This window comes from Lytechinus variegatus, chromosome 3 (genome assembly GCF_018143015.1).
Source record: "Lytechinus variegatus isolate NC3 chromosome 3, Lvar_3.0, whole genome shotgun sequence".
NCBI classification, from domain to species: Eukaryota; Metazoa; Echinodermata; class Echinoidea; order Temnopleuroida; family Toxopneustidae; genus Lytechinus; species Lytechinus variegatus.
In genome coordinates, this window is record NC_054742.1 from 71,366,284 (window position 1) to 71,387,725 (window position 21,442).

General features: G+C 36.6%; 2 protein-coding genes across 7 annotated transcripts in view; one reads left to right on the plus strand and one right to left on the minus strand.

Annotated features, from left to right (window-relative positions):
- The window catches only part of LOC121411851 (ELKS/Rab6-interacting/CAST family member 1-like), a 91,125-nt gene extending 77,336 nt beyond the window's left edge, over positions 1–13,789 (minus strand). For 4 of the 6 annotated variants that reach the window (XM_041604728.1, XM_041604729.1, XM_041604730.1 and 1 more), the window contains exon 1: positions 12,718–13,788. In XM_041604728.1, coding sequence (XP_041460662.1) covers positions 12,718–13,362 — 645 coding nt within the window. In that variant the 5' untranslated portion in view covers positions 13,363–13,788. Of the gene's footprint in view, positions 1–12,717 lie in introns of all 6 variants that reach the window. The other 2 variants (XM_041604726.1, XM_041604731.1) reach the window with 2 other exon arrangements.
- A 6,892-nt stretch (positions 13,790–20,681) lies between these two features.
- The window catches only part of LOC121411853 (membrane-associated guanylate kinase, WW and PDZ domain-containing protein 2-like), an 85,761-nt gene continuing 85,000 nt past the window's right edge, over positions 20,682–21,442 (plus strand). Inside the window, 1 exon segment of the mRNA XM_041604732.1 lies at positions 20,682–20,824. The gene's annotated coding sequence lies outside the window, so the exon portion shown is untranslated.

Consider the following 21,442-nt stretch of genomic DNA (forward strand, 5'->3'; position numbering starts at 1 on the left):
GATCGTATCCAATTTGTAGTTTACACTTACGTCCGCATAGAAGGCAGAATCCGGCCGTGTGTTGCTGCCCTCTGCGTTCGGTCATAATATAATGATCACGGTGATTCATCAAATCCAAAATGGCGGATATTCGGAAGTCGTCGACTGCTCAAAACGATGTCCAAAAAGTCCCCAAATCAGCGATAAAATCCCATTTAACAATAAAATAATGCTAATAATATGAAAGGTGAGAATATATTAATGTTGATTATGTTTCCCTAGTTTTTTTTTAGCTCGAATCTCTTCGATTAAAATGGATTTTAAAGCGATGTTAGTACATTGGTAGATGCAAATTTTGAGCAGCGTAGCATTTTGACATCGCTACTCGTTGCGTATTGGTTTTCTATGTAAACGGAATTGTCAATTTTTCTTGTACACAAAGTCTATGGGGAAACGGAATTTCCGTTTCCAGACATGCTGAAACGGAATTTGAGATTTTCTGAAACGGAAAAGGCAATTTTTAGAAATGGAAAATCACTGTCCCTACATGTAGACCTACTACTTCTCTGAGTACATGTAGTAGGTCCATGCTCATATTGATATTAGCACCTCCCCCCCTTCCTGAACTCCAAGCTACGCCATTTTTCAGCAGCAGCCTATAGCACCAGTCTGAACAAGCTATCAGCTGAACTTGACAAACCTGCTACTTCTGGCATTTTCATGTACTCGCTGAGCATGATTCCTACACTTTAGTGGACCAATGAGGTCAACACTCTCTTGCACTTGTTTTTGAGTTACTAAATTTAACTCCCATCAATATTGATGAGTGTCCCAAAGGACATAACTGGAAACTCAAGGCTACTTGTACACATATATGTCCTTTCATTAGTGTATGCATGTCCTTGGCATGTCAAATAGTGAAATGTTAATTTTGGAATCAACTTCAATCATGATTACCCTAATCGAATTGACAATTATAATAAACTTTTATCCACTGAAAATGTAGGAATGGAATATTTTCTTTGTTGTAATCTTATGTTCGGGAAAATTAAAAAGAAGATGGGCCTATGCATTAGATGCCATACAAGGGTAGGCTTTTATCTACATGTACATTTAACTGCAAAAATCTATATTGAATATAGCAATTTTTTAATCATCTGGACATATGTACTATCCATACATCTAATGCAGTGTTTATTCTGGTTATGTTTACTGGGGCTTCCCAGAAAAATGTCTAAAATTGATCTAATTACCTGTTTGAAAATAAAATCTGTGCAGTACATGTACATGTAGGTAAATGCAGGATCTATTGAATAATAAAAACTCTGGTACATTACCAACTGTATTTAATACATGTATGTCATTTAATGACCAAATCAGTTTCAGTTTCGCCAATTGTAATTACAATTTCCAAAATGCATTCCTGAATTAGAGTTTGGCCAAGGGATCATATCTCCATGGACCTGTAGACTCCAGATGAGACCATCTGCAGAGAGCTGTAACTTTTGGTGGCCACAGCTGAGGGGGGGGGGGGCTTCCACATAAGACAAAGAATAACAAAAGCATTTTTTGTGGTTTTTGTAATAAGCCATGTGTATGTCAGACTGTTGCAAAAACACTTCTCGGTTAGTGATTGCATCTTCCCATAAACAAAGTTTATTTGTCACTTTAAAGAATTTCGTATTAAATCTTTATTTTTCGATGAGTTGTATGTACATGTACGTACTAGGCGTATGATTTTATATTATGAAATGTTGAAATGTAACTTTGAATATTGCTTTGAAGCAGATGTCATCAAGGGCACTGGAAGCAGGGGGGGGGGCACTTGCCCCCCAATGTGCCCCCTGAAAGTAGAAAAATTATATTATTTAAGGACAAAAGTAAATGATGAAGGCACTTTACTGCCTAAAAATTGTCATTTCCATTGTCAAAAATGAAAAAATTTCGCCCCCGACAGGACAATTACATTATCATAGTAAGCCTTGTGTCTTTTGACGAACATGTTCCTCTGTGATCCATAAGTTTGATAAGCCCCTTTTCCATCTTATTACAGTGTGATAACGTTTAACCTTTTAATGAATACATTTCAGACTAAAACCGAATGGCAAATTGATAGTGGTCCACCAATGATTAGGTATATAACTCTATGATGCTGGCTGTGTCGGCTAACAAAAACGCGCGGTCGCCCAGAAACGCTCAGACCGGACCCGATATCACTAACGCGCATGAACACTATAGTTACTCGAGCAACATATGGAATCTATGTCATAGCTGTCAAGCCCAGAAACCATAACATCTCGAGATCGTCATTAACTCATATACTTGTTGCCTGAGTAAGTCATCCCTGAAATAGTAAGTATAGTTTAATAAAGATACAGATTTAAATTATGAAAACTTGTTTCAATTATTTCATTTTCAACTAAATATAAATTGAGTTAATACAATGATAACAAGTCAGTGCCCTAAAGAAAATACCAAGGTCATTTCAACTCAATATAGACATGTTATCAGAAAATTACACACAGAATAATCATGTGTAGAGGATTATAATTTATAATTTGTGAAAATGGTGAATCCCACTCAAAAGCAACTTAGAGATAATGTTTAGACATGAAAAAAATAAAATCATCTGTGAAAGTGTCTACTTGACCCGACTCATATTATCCGAGATATGAATAAAAATGTAAATAAAGAATATAAAAGAAAAAATAAGCGTTACAGTACTGCTCTACTATAAAAAAATCTTAAGATATTTTCACAGCCCCGTATTTTCCTCTATTCCTTTTCATTGGCATGATTGGCAGGCGTTTTGTTGATACTATTTCAGCTCATATGATATTGCACTTATGTATTTTATATTCCAAAACTTCTTCCCATTACCTGTTACTAATCAGATCAGATGACAGCTATGTTCTCTGGTTCATCACAGCTTTTGTTATTCATGGACATTTGCAAAAATAAAAATCCGGGGGTGGGTGGGGCTGCAAGACCTAAATTTTAGAAGAAACTTAAGAGTGAGGGGGTTTGTGATGGGGGAGCTTTTGCATTTTCTAGAATAAATTTCAAGGATTTCGTGCACACTTTTGGTGAACATTGTGAATTTTGCCCTCTCGATCGGCGGCCCCGGCTGCGTACGGTCAGGTTTGTCATCTTAAAGTCTTTAAAAGGCCCATATTACATTGGTTTGAAACAATTTCATTTGCAATATGGCTCGTCATTTGCTGGAACTGCAACCCTGATCATGAAGAAACACCCAGTCTGGGTCAGAAAGGAGGAAACATAAGGAGCAACGTAAAAATGCTCAAGAAATTTATTTTTGAATGCTCTTTATTTATAGAAACGCAACTTTTATACTCCATTTTTACACAAAGTCCTTACCGTGGGGGGTCCCACACCCTCTCCCTCTCGATCGCTTCGGTATCTCACGCTGTCAAAAATATTGTGCACCTTTCAGGATTTTGCCCCCCCCAAAAAAAAAAAAAAAAAAAACTGAATGTGTTCCGGCACGCCTGGATGTCATTGAATTGTGTATTTAATTTGCATGGTTTGAAAACCAAGCATGGATTTGTCATGGAAATGAGACATTAGTCCACACGAAACAGTTGCAAAAATGTATTCAAGCCTAAAGTGCACCTAGGCTTCTTTACATGTAACTGCATTCATACTTAGATTGTTTTCTTGTTTCTGAAAGCCTCTAAGACACCATTCTCCCTACCTTCCTAAAACTAGTTTAGTGGAAACTAGTTTAATGTGTAGTGAGAACGGTCGAAGCGATATTGGAAGTGATCTTCCAAACTGGTTCAGAAAACCACCTCGCGGTGTAGTTTTCAAGATCGCTTTGCCTCATTAAACTGGTTTTAGCGAAGTGAGGACACAACCGTTCTTCGGGAAGCGATCTTCGCACATCTTGAGCGCGCTACTCTACACAACAGGTGTAGAATGCCTACACCGCGGTTTCAAATTTCGCGCGAAAGATGTCACCCCATTGAGAGCACTTCCATAGCAACAAGATCACTTTACGTGAATTAATTTTGAAAATCATTTTCGTGTGATCAAGTGGGAATGCTAGCAAAGCGATCTTCCAAACTGGTTTCCTGAATCGGTTTCCAGTAAACTAGTTTTAGAAAGCATATTGAGAACGGCCTCTAAAAGCATCTAAAATGATATGCAAGTATCAAATCAACCCTGTGTGAGCCTCATTAATTTCTAACTGAGATATTTCTTTAGCCCAACAAGGAGCATATAAAATGACTTACGACATCCATAGCATTTCATGATTACTCCCTACACGAAAAAATAACAAAATGCAATTACAGCAACATCATGTACAATGAAGTCTTAATTTTGGCTGGATTGATTATTCAACATGTTACAAAAGACGAACATTCCAAGAGATCCATTAATTATACCCAAGGCCTGCATCTGACTTGGTATGGAAATGATCCTGGAGTTATTGCATGGCGTGTATAGAAAGCAATCAACATTCAAGACGATATCTCGCTTCTATTTATCTTGAACCCTGAACAACGAGGATTAACTCATCAATAACAGATGGCCAGTTTATTCATGGAAAGTGACCACTGCTAACGACATGCAGGCTGACAGCCACAAATGAGCTAACAAGACAGAATCGATGTACAGTTTTGGTGCAGAATTACAATGTTGCCATCAGAAAGAAGATAATTTATAGAATGTTCTGTCAGGTCAAGCACAATCTCAATAATGAAGATGATGATGATGATGATGATGATGATGATGAAGGTGATGATAGTGATGACGATGATGATGAAAGACAATGAATAAGATGATGATGAAGATAATTATGATGATGATGAAGATGATGATCATGATAATGATGTAATAGTATCATTGATGATAATGAAAATGATGTTATAAATACTTATTCAATATCATTATTATTTTCATCATCATCATTAACATCATCATCATTATTTACCAAATTTATTTTTAACATGTGTTTTAGTATAGGCCTCACCTTGGATATACATGTACATGTTTGTAAGTGACCATCCGGCATCTATGATATACTTTTTGATTGAACAAATTAAATTTCATCCTTCGAGGCCACCATCGTTCAATATCAATCAAGCTAGCAGCTAATAATGGTCACGTGTGTTTTTATATCAATTGGCCATTTTTTTTACTAAATGCAGCTTAAAACGTTTTTTATGCATATCTACTGTATCTAAATCTACTCCATGATCTAAACCTACACACACACGTGCAGTACAAGATATTATTTGAATCCACGAATTCAAACGCAATGTCAATAAATGCGCTATACTGTCGGTGATAAATCAAAAGCGTTTCAGCACATACATAATACATGTAGGCCTTCATATCATGACTGGCCCGATGGTAGAATATAATTTTCATAATATATATCTCATCGCAGTCTGATGCACATGATTTCATGCAATATATGATGAGTGCTTCAGTTTCTCTCAAGCAAGGATCTAACTGCTCCACTGGAAGGCATCCATATCATCCCCTACTGTGCCAGAATATCACCATGGTCTGGTATACACATGGACTCTGAAAATAGATGGGGATTGTTTTAGGCCAATTGGAGGTCACTCTAATGGATGATGTCAACACCATCGTGGAACATGGAGTAATCATGTACAGCAACGTGTACATGAACAAACAGTGGCTATAATCAATATGACATTTGCCACAAAATGAGTGACTTTTGCTTAATACCATGAGCCGCAATTTTCTGCATACTTGAAACTGGAACATAATAATAAATATAAATATTAAGGTCTGAGTGTGAAGTATTATATATGCCTACATCGGCAACATTTATATCACTTGAAGCTCAATTACTCAATGTTTATTCAATCAAACCACTTGCACACAACATTTTTCAACGAAATTAGAAACGAATTACAAAATTCATCCTCACGTTCAGCATGTACAAAATGCAAATTTAAAATGTGACCTCTGTGGAAGAAAGTCACTGCAGATTTCAAATGTTACAAGGGGTGTGCATGTGTAATTTTCTTTATCTAAATAGGCCCTACATATGAAAACAAGGTGGTTTACAAACCATGAGTCTTGCCTGATTTTGCGATCAATAAAATATGCAATAAATATGATTTTTTTTTGCCCTAGATGAACTTTGACCTTTATCCTTATGAACATACATGTTAGTATCTTATTATACTGGATGGCTCAGAATGGAATACCAGAAATATTCCAAGAGTTTGGGCAAATATTCCACGAATCACAGATGAGTGTAATATTGGCCATTACGAGTGGAATATTTCTGGTATTTCATGAAATAAAGCCATCAAATATAATTATCATCTATCCCACCCAACCCCCCCCGGGGAAATTTTATTGAACAAGTCATATCATTTATCACATTATGGCACCATCACTTCATTAAGATCCATATCAAGTCCTTTTACGCCTTTTGGACCCCTTGCACGCGCCAATGCTCAGCGGCGCACGCACAGTCGCACAAGCGCAGCCCGGCCCGGCTAGGGCTATACGCTAGGGCACGGCGGCCGTGGCCCCTGCCTGCTGCACTGCATATTAGGTACAGTACGCGCCCGGCCCGAATATGACAACTTTTGCCATTGGCTTGTGGTCTGACACATGTTTATTTAAAGCTAAAACGCGAACGCAAAGTTTGACCAATGAACATCATTCTTACATCATCGTAAAGCTTAGAAAAAAGTGAACAATGACTCATGGGAACTAAGCTGTACGATAGTCAAGCTAAATTGGAACAAGTGGGAAATCGTTTGTGGTGACATTAAGTAGGATTTTACGTTGAGTTTCATCTTATTTTTTATATGAAAGGGATGTTTTTTTTTTTTTAAAAAACAGTTACGTGTATTATGGTATTGTGATCTTGTTGTTGTGTGGTATTCATATTCTGATGCCACATCTAATACTTCCCTTTTGGCAATATGTATACATGTACTACATGTAGCTCTCCAAACAAATTAAGTCTGCGTGCCCTACATGTGCTGCAAATGAAGATTGCACAATGGAAAAAATTTAAAACCACATTTATGTCGTTGAAACTATGAACATCCTCGGAATGTAATGGTTTGTGCTTCTAGTGGTTTGTGTATTTTTCATTCCAATTTGCATATTAAGAGGTGTGAAATTTTTGATATTCATGGATCTTTCTGTTAAAAGTACATGTAGGCCTACATATAAAGTAAATTTCTACTTTGATTATATACTTGATGGTCAGTAGTGTTTGATTCAGGTAAAAGCTCCCTCAGCCAAAGTTTTGCTAACTTTTGAGATTCTGTGCAATCAGCCCTCATAAGCCCCATCTCCATCAGCCCAAGTTGGGGGGATTCTATGGAATGTGACATTGGGTCCTGCAGCATGTATACTACTGGTTTAAGATTTAAAGGACTAGTCCACCCCAACAAAAAGTTGATATGAATAAAAAGAGAAAAATCCAATTAGCACAACACTGCAAATTTCATCAAAATCAGATGTAAAATAAGAAAGTTATGATATTTTAAAGTTTTGCTTCATTTCACATTCATATGCACATCCTGGTTGGTATGCAAATGAGGGAACTGATGACATCACTCACTCACTTTTTCTTTTGTACTTTATTATAAGAAATATGAAATATTCTAACTTTCTCCTCATTGTCCTGTGAAACAAATTTTTATTTCTCACTGAACATGTGGAGTTGTCATTGTTTAACATTATATGTTTCAGTCAAGTTGGTCCTTATTGTCATATCTGCAAAAATTGAAATATTGTATAATATTGTATAAGGGCAGTTCTAAGCAAAGGTGGAAATTTTCCAAAAATTTATCATGGCTCTATTTCAAATTTGGATCAATTTTTTCTATCAAAACTCATATGGAATTTCATAAATACAAAAGGGGAGCATAATTAGCCACAATTTTTTTCTTATGCATCTCCTTATAAAAATAGGAGAATCCCAACCATAAAAGAAATTCTATACATGGGACTAAATATCTTGTTTTTTACTTAATTTCAATTTAAAAGAAACCTATTGCTTGTTTTGTGAAATTTTCTTTTGGATAATATCATAATCTGAATGTCATCATTTTACATCAAATCAAACAAAAATTTTAAAATATAAGTTCATTAAATGCTGCCTGTGAGTGGATATTTCTCATGTCACTCCGTAACCGTCACTCTGTAACTGGGTATGGGTTTACATTTTAAGTCACAATTAATGAAATAATGCATCAATTTTTTAATGCAGTGCAGCATATCAAAGCTAGAACAACATAGAATCCAATCAATAAATCAAGATTATGATAGCAATTCAAAATTCACAGAGTTTGAGCAATATATTTTCTCCTCAAATATGCATGTCCATTTTGCGTCACTCCGTAACCATGATTATGAATATTCATATCTCATTAATTCAGTGGATCAAAATAATGAATTCTATTATTTTGAAAAGTGGGTTTCACCAACTACTGTCAGGTACCATTTCTTTGCAAATAACTATTCAAATATATGGGTGATATCTTTGTTTGAATGCAAAAAAGATGCTTCTGAAAGTCACTCCGTAACCGTGAAACTGCCCATAATTCAAACAAAAAACAAAAGAAATAGTGAGGGACATCATCAATTCTCTCATTTGCATGTGACTAAATTGTGCATAAAACTATTTTGTGAAAAAAAATTCAAAGTGTCATAAATGTAACTTTCTTATTTTACATCTGAGGACCGATTTTGATGAAATTTTCAGCATTACATGTATGCTTGTCTGATTTTTCTCTTTTGATTCAAATCAACTTTTTACTCAGGTGGACTTGACCTTTAAATAAATAAATAACTTATCCTGTGCCAAAACCAGATTGCATCTCCACCTCTGATATAGGCCTACATGCTGTGGGGGGATAACGTGCAAAATAGCTTGTTATTTTGCAAATGATCCTGACTTGACTACAGAGTGAAATCTTCAGATTAAGCAAACTATCCTGAGCTTTTATATGTACATGTAGTTGTGTCTTCATTAAGAATAATCTCATGATTGTTCAGAAATACCTAGATAACTTCTAAGTTTTGGGCCAATGTAGATGGACCAAGTATTTACTATATAGGTATAATTCTTTGTGGTGTTGACCATTGTATGTAAATTGTAAAGTTTGATAATCCCCACAGAATCACTGATGGCTAAACGATATCAAAGGAACACCTGTACTCTCCAATGAAGCATGATCACTAGATCAACTATTCATCAAATGCATGAATGAATCGCCCATTAACACAGCCGCAAATTATTATCTAATTTCATATGTCTCAACTCTTGTAATTGCATTGTTTGAAGGTGAATTACAGTGTCACATGCACCAGCAGATCTGTGCACATACATACAAGTAAAACATTGAAATGAATCATGTGGCATGGGTATAAAGTTCACCTTCTGCCTTATTTACTCTGCTATTTTTATATTTTTTATGATTATGTTTTTATATTGCTGAATGGCTTCAGTCTTTTAATTACAAGGGAAATAATTAGATTTGCTTTATGGGGGGTATGATATAAATTCTTGTATCTGTATACAATGCTTAAGGCTCAAAGAGTGTATTCGAATACAAGATTGCTATTCATTGTATTTTGATTCAGTTAAGTGAAAACTTGTACCTAAAAAAGTTATCAAATGAAAGAAAGAAAGCAATAAATTCAAAGAAAGAGACCTTTCAAGACTTGACATGACAAAGGATAGAATTTACAGATTTCAAAACTTGAGATTGGTATTGAAAGGCTTATCAAATTGATTGGTTGAAACTTCAATGTCACTGTGATAAAGTGCAGAGCTACTTTCCCCATGAGTTTCAATACACTAAAAGATAAATTCATTGACTAAGAATAGACTATAATTTTTCAGAATATGATAATGATCAAGGAGAAGAAAATATTAGTGGAACAATACAGAAATATGGTAAATACAGACAAAATACACCAAGAACTTTAAAGGTACATGATCCCACTACCCGCATGAGCAAAATCGCACAATGAGTCAATGATCATAGGTTTTGTATACAACATCTTGCTTTATATTTATAAACAAAACAGAAACTTACTACACATTAAAGAAAGGAGAGACAGTCCGTCAGTCAGCTGTTGAAGGGGATCACATCTCCAACAGTGACCCCAGCAAGAGATCATATCCAATGGGCCATGAACTACACATTCCAGGGTACCTGCACTTGCAAGTTTAGCTTTAACCTTCAAGCCAGGTATTACCAATAATTCTGTCATGAGATGGTGCATTTATTTTACACTATGATTAATACTTGGGTCATACAATTTCTTTCAATTGCAGACCTTGTTGTTCTGGTACATGTATACTTGTACAAATGCATTATATGTGGGTGATTGAATAATACCTGCCAGCGTTTATAGGCCTATATTAGTTTGTAAACATGTTTGCGAGTATCAGCGGCACTACCAGTAGGGTATTATTGCGATTTACATTGGTGCAACTTGACCTCACAATATCCTGAAAAATGAAAATGTTAATCATGAATGAATGCATGAAAGAATGAACAAATGAAGAAATAAATGACCAAAAAATGAATATCAAAACTAATGAAATAAAATGAATTCAAACAAATAAAATGAAAAAACAAACAATTTAACAAAATTGAAAATATATTACAAACCTAATTCAATAACCCAAAGAATAAAAATCTCAATTCAAGGAATAAATATTTACAACAATAAAGCATTTAAATAAAAATGTGAACAATGGAATTAAAAACTTAACTAAGTTCTGCATCTATTTTCCGAAATTTTAGTGATTCATTATCCTGTGTGAATGAACCATTGAAAAACTTGGATTCTGTCTATTAAAGCAAAGTAATTCTGTCTAAATAATTGAATTGGCGCCTTTGGCGACCAACCTCATGAGATTGAACCAAATTAAGAATGTTATTATTGGAACCACATTGAGAGAGAAAAACATACTGAATTCATGATACAAAATAACAATGTCTATCCATGGTTTGAGTTAAAATTCTTTCTTCTTCTTCAAGCCTTTTTGGCAAAATTTCAAAGAGGAATCGATCTTGAACACTTTAAACAAACACAATTACACATTCGAGCAAAATACCTTGTACACTCTATTTCTCCAGGAAATGGAGCATTTCTTTCTGATATCCTGTCGCAAAGCAATCAAAATACATGTATGATCTCACCATAATAAAAATACATGTATCTTGCATTTGTGTATAAGACAACATGTTCAAGTTATGAAAGTAATAGTCAAGTACTGGTATACAATACAAAAATGTGGGGAAATGAAGTGTCTACTTTACAAAGGAGAAGCTTCAATAAAAACAATTTAGGAGATTCTTGCCTTCTAAATCACAACAGGAATGTTATAACTCCATGACAACACGGGCTGCTGAAAATGTGTGGTATTCAAATGGTTGGATGACCTTCCACTTCTCAGGTCATATAGCAAGCGTACTTTACAATAATATTAACAGTTGGGGTCCATCTTTCCAGTCCTATTATAGGTATGTGCATGTCTAAGTGTATCATGCATGTGAGGCCGATCAACCTATCAGGGATTTGGATCAGATGGAAAATATCAATATAATTATTGTTTTTGTTATATGACATTTACTTGTAAGTTGTAAATTGCACTCAGCCGATTAAATCAGATAATTAACACTCAAGTGAAAACTTCATGTAGGTTAAACCTGTAGAGTGTGTCATAACCATGGCAACATGATATACCTATTAATGGCAAGTAATATTCATTCCTCCATTTCTTCTATTTTAATGTCCATTTTTGTGTCTCCACTTTTACACTCAGCAGTCTCATGCATGTAGTCATACCATTATGTGCCAGACTTGAGGTATATACTATTTTCTTGTTTCCTATAAAATAACCCCTATGTTTACAATCTATGTACATGCAACATTAGCTTGGTGCCATCACTTTTTGTTCTGTTGCTTTTTCTTTTTAATAAAACCCATACTCCCATGTACATATATTAAGGTATATAATGAACATTAAACAGAGATGGGTAAATCCCATCGAGTAAAATGAGGCAATACATGTATATGGCTCATTGATCTGTGGAAAACATTATCGTTTTTTTTTCCAAGTCATTCTCTCAGATCATCTCTTACATGTATAACTGACTCTTACCATGTACATGTATATGGTTCACACTATCAATACAAAAACAATTTGAAACTTCACAATAGTAATATACACCAGAATAAAAATTGCAACAAAAATATACATGTAGTAGTTATTGTAATCACCATTGTCAGGTGTCTTAAGACTTAAGAGGCCAAAATAAATGATTTTTTTGAAAAATACTGTTGAACGTCTACAATATCACAAAGTTCAATCATCTCGCTTGATTCTTAGACATTGTATGTTATCATTGTAATTTGCTTCTGTCTGCAGAAATCGATACACATACCATACATGCAATATAGTGAAAACTGTGAATATGTATGTACAATGTATTGTTTAATAAATGCATCAATTTCACATCAAATGCTGAATTACAGATTAATAAACATAAACAAAGCATTCAAAGTCAGCAAAATAGGTGCTCCTAACTTTCAATAAATATTAAACATGAGAATATTAATAATAAGAGTCATATAGGCCTAAAAAAATTAAAAATAAATGAATTAAGAACATAAATTATAGAATTAACCCATGCTTACATTGAAATATGGATTTATTTGATCTTTTCAGATATATCTCACCTGATTTTCTTCTACAGCTACTCGACACTGCTCTTTGAGTGATTGTATTTTGGCTGCTTCTTCCTTCCTCAAAGCTCGTTCTTTTTTCAACTCCGGGCTCCAAAATGTCTTGATACTGTTCATGCTGGAATTCAATTTTGTCTCCCTGTTGTCGAGCTCTTGTCGAAGACTTTCGTTCTCTCTCTGATATTCCCTTATTTGACTGTGTATATCCATGTGTACCATATCTCTATTTCCACCACCATGGCGAATATCATCATGATGTTGTCCCGCCATGACTGCTGCTTGCATAGCCGCCTGCGCCTGAGGAGAGCTGTTGCTCATGCCGTGGGTAGACCCAAGGCTACTCGAACGGCTATGTGTGGGGGAGTTCGACTTGCCGCTGGAGCTGGAATTCGGAGAGCCTCTACCATGAACAGGGCTGCCTAAACCTTCGCTGATATAAACTGGTCCGGCGTTATACGCTGCATTAAACGATTGGATTGTTTCCATGGGAAGTGGGGTCGACAGTTCAGGTCGCTGTGGTCTGTTTTTCGACGGCTTCGACGGAGATCTTGGGTCAGAAGAGCTAGATGATGCTGCGGAAGTTGAGCTCCCTGAACTCGACTCCCCTTGATCTGGCAGCGGAGAGCGGCGCGTATACATGGTTATTATTATCTCCGAATTTCACCCTCTATAATACCTGTAATTTCCACTTGAGTGACGCTACCACCATACTCGTTCAACCTTTGACTTTGTTGATGTACTGCAGATGACAAAAGACTTGCTTATCCGAATGAATTGACAACAAACTGCAAAAAAGATGCACAGGCTTCTCCGGGCTTCGATACTGTACAGATGATAGCTGGCAGCAAGCTCTGTACAAGTGCACTTTCACATCTCATTCAGCGGCGCGGCGCCAATTTTAGCATGCATAAAGGCTAGGCATTGAAGATAGCAGATGCTCGCACCATCATCAACGTAATGGTGGTCAGCACAGGAGTATTCATGTCCGTTTAGAGCGCAAGTCGTCCAATAGTAGGGCTTGAAATGTGCAATTAATTATCTGTCATCCACGACTTCCATAATCCAACCAAAAAATCACATACGCCTACACATCACTTTTTTTGCACCATTTAGGCCTATCAGAATGGTTTAAATTTTAAGGAAACAACATACTAGTATATTAGTGTGGATAATTTGCCCCGGTATTTTGCATCCGGATGCACCACCACATCCGTGAACTTTCACCATCAACCGCCTGTCACTGGAGTTTTCACCGTGACCACCGCCGCTGCTACCACCATCATCACTACCACCACCACTAAGATCCGGCACTAAAGGGCATTATCATCCCCATCTTAGCGGCACCCATTAATTTTGTATAGGCTTAATAACAGTGGGGCAAAAGACAAAATGGGGGCAGAGCCGGGGGCAGAGGCGCATTTATACCATACATTACTTTTCTTCAGTTTTCACATTTCTGGTGGACAACTCAAGGGCAACGCTACTGACTGGGGGAGGGGGCAAGTACCCCCCCCCCCCCCACTTCAGGTGTCGCCACTGCTCGACTGCTCTATATGGATAATAGCCAAACATTTATAGGCCTATTTGCTGACATGATCTCCTTGATTCGATGCCCCTTGCTATTCTGACATCCCCTGCATGTTTTATTTTATTTTGCTTTCATTTTTAACGTTTTTTAGTAATCTTTTATTCTCTTCATGGCTCTCATAAAACAAAATTGAACATAGTAAAATATAACATTCATGATCATAAATTAAAAAGCGATATCGAATCAAATTATCCAACCAAAAAATAATTACAAAGTTTGATTTGAACGTAATTGTGATTACATTTGACAATACTTAACAAAAATGAAGTTAAACAATGTCATAAATGAATTATAAATCAATTCAATTTGTTGTAAAAAATATCTGATATCTTTTTTCTTAACATTTTTACATACATAATACATATGCCTAATTGGAAAAAAAAGTACGACCTAAAATCAAATTATTCACCATTTCTTGATGGTTGTATCACAAAAAAACTCTGTAAAGAAACCTGTAAGTTAAAACAATATGAGATTTGTGAGAGAAGATTTACTGTTGATATAATCTTCGGATCTTCCCGCACACTCACATCCCACCCCCATCACTTTTTTTTCATATTGTTTTATTCTGATTCCATGAACAAAAATATATAACATTTCAATTTAACATTTCAAAATACATAATATTTTACATTTCATATTTTGACTTTTTTTACTAACTTAATACAAGCATAAATCATATATAACTTAAAGGAGAAACAATGAAATCAGTCACACTCAACACAGATTCACGCACAAACACACCCTTACACACACACACCCTCACACACATACATCCACCAGATCAAATGCATTTCATCTGTCCGCATATGTGTTAAGACAGCTGTCATGAAAATAAGTGCATATCATGCATTTATTAAAAACACCAAATGGATTCGGAGTGCCGAATCATGGTGGGTTTGATGGTGGTTTATAACAATTTCAACTAGCATGTCGATTTTTTTTCATTGTTCAAAATAATCGGGCTAGCAGATGCTCTATTATGCCAGGCATACTATTCTGTGCCTTTTTAACTTCTTGCAATAAAAGGTGTATTCACTCCAGAATACCCGACATTTTCCACTTGATTCTCATGGCTTTCAAGGGGGGGCATAGGTCAGATTTGCGCCCCTTGTCTGTAAATATGCATCAGATTGAAAAGATTGTACAATAATCATGATAATAGTCATTTTGTATCAGAGTTTTTTTTTTCAGTTTTGAATCAAGACACTGACACCCTGCATAGCATTTTGGAAGACATTCACGTAAATGTGGGTAAAATGATTCACATCATAAGACTATCGTGTACGCGATAAAGAAGCTAAAATTACTTTCCCTGTTTATTATTTCATTTAGAATAAACATTCGAATTTCGTGGTTATACACTGTAAAAACTGTGGTGTTAAAACTGACACCAATTGGTGTTAATAGAAGACCACACCCTGAGGTGTTAAAATTACACCCCAGAGATTGAACATAACACCAAAGAGTGTAAATGTAAAAACCATAGGTGTTGTAATAACACCTTTGGGTGTAAAACTAACACCAAGTAACACCGGTGTAAAATAACTGGTGTGGTCCTCGATATATGCACCGGTTAACACCACATTTTTGCTGTGTACATTTTAATGGGGGTTGTATTACAGCTTCTTTTTAGCTCCTTAGTTCTAAGTCAGAGGCATGCACACAAGCATTGCTTTATCTTGACAAGCACCTCCGTTCTTTTCATACTTACCAGAAAAAGTCATGCAGCCCCTTCTTTTCGTATATCTTTTAATTTGTATGTATTACCACAACTGACACAAAAACCCTGTACTTTGTGATATTTTGTTACTTTGATTGTATTTTGATGTGAACGGAAATAATAAAATCTCAAATATCAATCTTTTGTTTGTTTATTTGCGAGGATAATCATAATTAATTGCATTACTATAAAATTTCAACGAGGTGAACTTTTGCTGTGTTCTCCTCTCCGGCCATCTAGTCTCGTCCCTGTCTCTCTTCGCTCTCTAACTTCCGCCCCCCCTTCTCTCTCTCTCTTCTCTCTCTATATGTTTCTCTCTGAATTTGATATGCGATAAGGCAATGAACATCTGTTTCATTCAAAATGTCCTTAGCTTGCTCAGTAATAATAATTATAATAATAATTGGATTTATATAGCGCCTTTTCCAGAGGATACAAAGCGCTGTTAATTGCATAAGACAAGTTAAGGTTTATGGTTATATAAGTGTGTTTTCAGATGTTTTTTTTTGAAGAGGTTAAGAGAAGAGAGGTTTCGAAGAGATGGAGGGAGTTTGTTCCAAAGACGGGGGGCAAGATATTGAAAGGAGTTGAAACCGGCCTGTTTTCTGGACTTTGGAATTAAATATAGGAAGGAGCAGCAGTAGAACGAAGAGAGTAATTAGATCTTTGTTGCAGTATGCTTCACACAGCATATTATTTGGATTTTTATTCATTTTTGCCCCATACAATGAAATATCCCAATCAAGTAAAGGTCGCAGTAATAGTCAGCTTATTCATATTATTGTTTACAAATACGTAGAATGGCTTAGAGCAGTTTCTTTATGACAAGATTTTTTTTTTCGTTTTTTAATTTTTTAAAATTTATTTATGTTTCTGTGCATCTTGAAAAAGATGCAAGGGTGTGATTGAGTTTTTATAGTCGTGTATCAATCTGATATGATTATTTAGGTCTGGTACCTACCATTAATGTCACCATCCGGAAGACACCAGGGCTCAAACTTCGAACCTATGCATATATTCGTAACTTCTTCTGAGAAACAGAGCAGTGGAGTGCTTAACTTCCCACAGGCACAGTAGAGGTTTATTGACAAGAGATGGCGCTATACCTATTTGACCGACAGAACCATACATTCCCGTATTCCGATCTTCGCCGAGTTACTATAGTAATACTTTTTTGCGCCTGCATGAGCCATAATATGGAAATGCAGGAGGGCGCAGGAATTAACGGCATGGGAAGAGGGCTTGACATGTCATGTAACATCCCCCTCTCGTTTACTTTGATATTAGTTAGAATAGCGACCGAGCAGGAAAATTTAAAATTGGAGGGAACGTAGCACCATACAGAGCATGAACATTTTTTTTCAAGTTTCAACTGCAGGATAAACTTGTAGGCACCTTGAATGAGCAAAAAAAAATTGCCATGTACCTTCAACTGTCACTGCTTATTTTGTATAATACATTTTGTATAATACATTGGCCTGAAAGGAAACATACGGATTGCACGGATTGCATTTAACTGGGCGCTGTGGCGTGCGCCTGTAATCCAAGCTGTGGGGAAGTTACAAATTGATGCAGAGGTTCAAGGTTCGAGCCCTGGTCACGTCTTTCGGATGGTGACGTAAAAGGTCGGTCCCAGACGTAAATAATCATATCTGATTGATACTCGTCTGACAAAACTCAAATACACACACACACACACGGATTGGAGGAAATGCCCGAAAAGGGGGCATATTTTAATCACTAGTGTCATTACATCGGGTTGTCGTGTCGGGTCGGGTAGTCGTAAAACCGACCATTCGAGAAAAAAGCCCCCTAAATTTCCCAAAAGTTCGGGGCTTATATTCCCGCACTTTTTGGAGGGGGAATGGTATGAACAATCACCCCAAGTCCCAACCCACTTTTCAAGACAGAAATCGTGTATTTTTTCAATCATCGAATGATTATTACTATTGTTAATACCTTTGAATGCATTAAAAAGTTCTTAAAATTTGCCTAATTTTGCATTCTAAAAAACAAGATTAAAAACTAAGTCATTCTGTAATCGTGAACAGCCTGAGATGAAACCTTGTGATAAGTTGACTGAAACACTGTCATTGCATGCATAAGTAAGATGTGTTTCGCTAAACAATATAATGCAAGCCCCAAAAATTAGGTTAACATACAAAAGGAAATTTGGTAGACATTTATGAACAGTATGTGTATCTTACTATAGTACCGTAAAGAAATAATGCGAACACAAAGCGCGAGCTGACTTTATATCCAGATCTGAAAAAAATGAAACACTTTTTTTTGAAATCATGAACATGACGTGTCTCAAAAAATAATTAATGAAAGTGCGAAGCGCGAGCTAATACAATTACTGTATTGAATAAAGTTTAAAACGAAACAACGGAGAGAAACATTCCTAAACAGTATGCGGCAAGGAGGAGTGAAGGGGTGTTATAGGAGGGTATATCGACGATTGATAAAAATACACATATGCGGTCTGTTTGAACTTGTTCTTTTGTTTGCGATGAGATCACCGTATCAAGGAAGAAATAATCAATAATAGGAAGACTGGTCATCCTGAAAATTATACATGAATGGCGTTTTATATTTTCAACCAGCCGTTTGGAATAGTCGTGAGTGTGAGTTTAAAGGAATCAATGCGTAGCTTTCCAAGCATAAAGTGTTGTTCAATTTTAGTTCATGTAGCTTGGAGAAATCGAAGCAAAGATTTGATGTCTTCGATTGATAAAACTGTTGCTACACAACTGGAGGATGATTTTTTTTTACTTCATCATAAGTACCAATATGAAAATTCAAAAGAATAGTATGACCATATCATTGTACTAGTGTGTTTTAAGCATTCATTTACGACGATTGTATGGTAAAACCATAATGGTTCCTAGTGCATTGTTCATATAATATGATAGTGTAACATCAAAGTATCCATAGCAACGATGTAAACACGATACTAGGAACCATTATGGTGTAAGTTTGATGATTTCATTTTCATTTTTCGTTTCATTTATTTTCCACAAATCAATCAAAATACAAAGAAAAAACATACAACTCATTCCGAAATAGTATGCATAATTACAATATAAAAGCAGATTCTAAGTGGATGGACCTAAAGTAAAGCAAAAGCTTGTTGTGGATAGGCCCTTAACAAATAATTCATGTGTAATCATTGATAGCTACAAATAATTATAGAAAAAAATAGAGCTGAGCTCGGAGAAAGTGACAGAAACTGGACAAGGACGAAAACAGAGAACGTTACAAAGAACAGGGGCACACACGTTACTAGACAAGACAGGGAGGACAAAACAACACATAAAAGAAAGAAAGAAGGAAAGAAGACCCGTCTATTATATTGCTGTTCACGATTGCGACGTTGATCGTCTGCCAGTGAAATAGAAATGATGGTGGTGACGATGATGCATAATGATGGTTGTGATGATGATGATGACGGCAGAGGTGTGGTGATGGTGATGATGATGGTGGTGGTGATTATGATGTTGATAATGATGATGATGTTGGTAGTGATGATGATGGTGGTGGTGGTGATGATGATGATGCATGGTGATGGTGATGATGGTGATGATGATGTTGATGATGGTGATGATGACGGTTGTGCTGGTGCATGGTGATGATGATGGTGATGTTGATGGTGATGAGTATGATGATGGTGGTGATGAAGATGGTTGTGGTGATTATGATGATGACGGTTGTGGTGGTGCATATGATGATGATGAAAATGATGACGATGGAGGTGGTGATGATGGTAATGATGATGACGATGAAGGTGATGGTGGTGGTGACGATAATGATGATGACGATGGTGGTGGTGGTAGTGATGACGATGATGGTGGTGGTAGTAGTGATGATGATGATGATGGTGGTAGTGATGATGATAATGGTGGTAGTGATGATGATGATGCATGGTGATGGTGACGGTTGTGGTGGTGCATGGTGATGGTGATGTTGATGCATGGTGATGATGATGAGAATGATGATGGTGGTAGTGGTGATGATGATGATGAATGATGATGATGATGAATGATGATGATGATGATGATGGTGGTGATGTTGATGATGGTGATGAAGATGGTGGTGATGGTGGTGGTGATGATGGTAATGATGATGATGACGATGAAGGTGATGGTGGTGATAATAATGATGATGATCATCATGATGGTGGTGAAGTATGATGATGGTGGTGGTGGTTATGGTGATGATGATGGTGATGATGATGGTGATAATGATGATGACGATGGTGGTGGTGGTGATGATGATGGTGACGGTGATGGTGGTGTTGATGATGATGGTGGTGGTGGTGAAGATGGACGATGATGACATTGTTGCCATTATTATGAAGATACAGTGGTGTAATTTGATGATTCTGCGTGATAGTGATATTGACCTGGTAAATAATAGGCCCCAGCTAGGCCTATTATTACCTCCTTACCCTTCGCCTAAAAAGTCCTAGAGAACAAACAGAAATATACACTTTCAACAATTTAATTGGGCACAGAGTTGGGATAGATGAATTTCAACGACTTTTTATTAAAAAAAATCTTTCAATGCTGTGCCACCTTTCTACACGTCCAACGGAAGGGGCGCGGTTGCACTACATCGCATCTTTGCATGCCCCAAACAAAAATTAGACGCAGTCAATTACGCATGCGCATGATGGCAGTCAAAATTGTACACACAAACGACATATTTTGAACCCGAGCTCATGAAAATCACTCTTTGATGTACTGATTGAGGGCAGAATTCGATTAAAAATTATACAGTTTTGAAAGGTATGTATTTTAGAATTAATATAAATGGATATAAAGTAATGACAAAGTAAGTGTATTGCTATAAGATTGATGAGTTCTATTAGGTCAGGCTCTGTGGCTGTGCGGATGTGTTCGTGTGCTCATGGTTGGCTGACGTCAAGTCGCCCGAACTGGTCCCCCACGCCCTGGCTGGTTACTCGATGTGGTACCGGTGGCGGTGGTGCGGTGCGAGGCCGCTGTAATAAGTTGAGTCGAATGAGAGCTACATACCTGTCGTGTGGACAATTTTTCGATCTTTTCCCGAAAAACTTTCTGAATTGATAAATTTTGAAATTGAATGTATAATCAGATGGTACCTGGGTACTTGTAGCTATGTGCGAATACGGGGCATCGCGAGCGCTGGTTTTGGTGGCACGGTTTTCGCGCGGGTTTTGCTACGAGTGGCATCGCCTCTGTCTGGGCGGCTCATTGAAAATGGGGTTTAATGCGCATGCGCACATAGTAGGTGCAATCTCGTGCCTTTTAACAGACAGCTGAAGATGTGCTCTTTCTGTACATATAAGTTTCAATGTGGATACTCGCCTGTAAAGTGTGGATATCGGAGCTTGAAAGTTCATCAAATTTTTGGACGCGTAAATG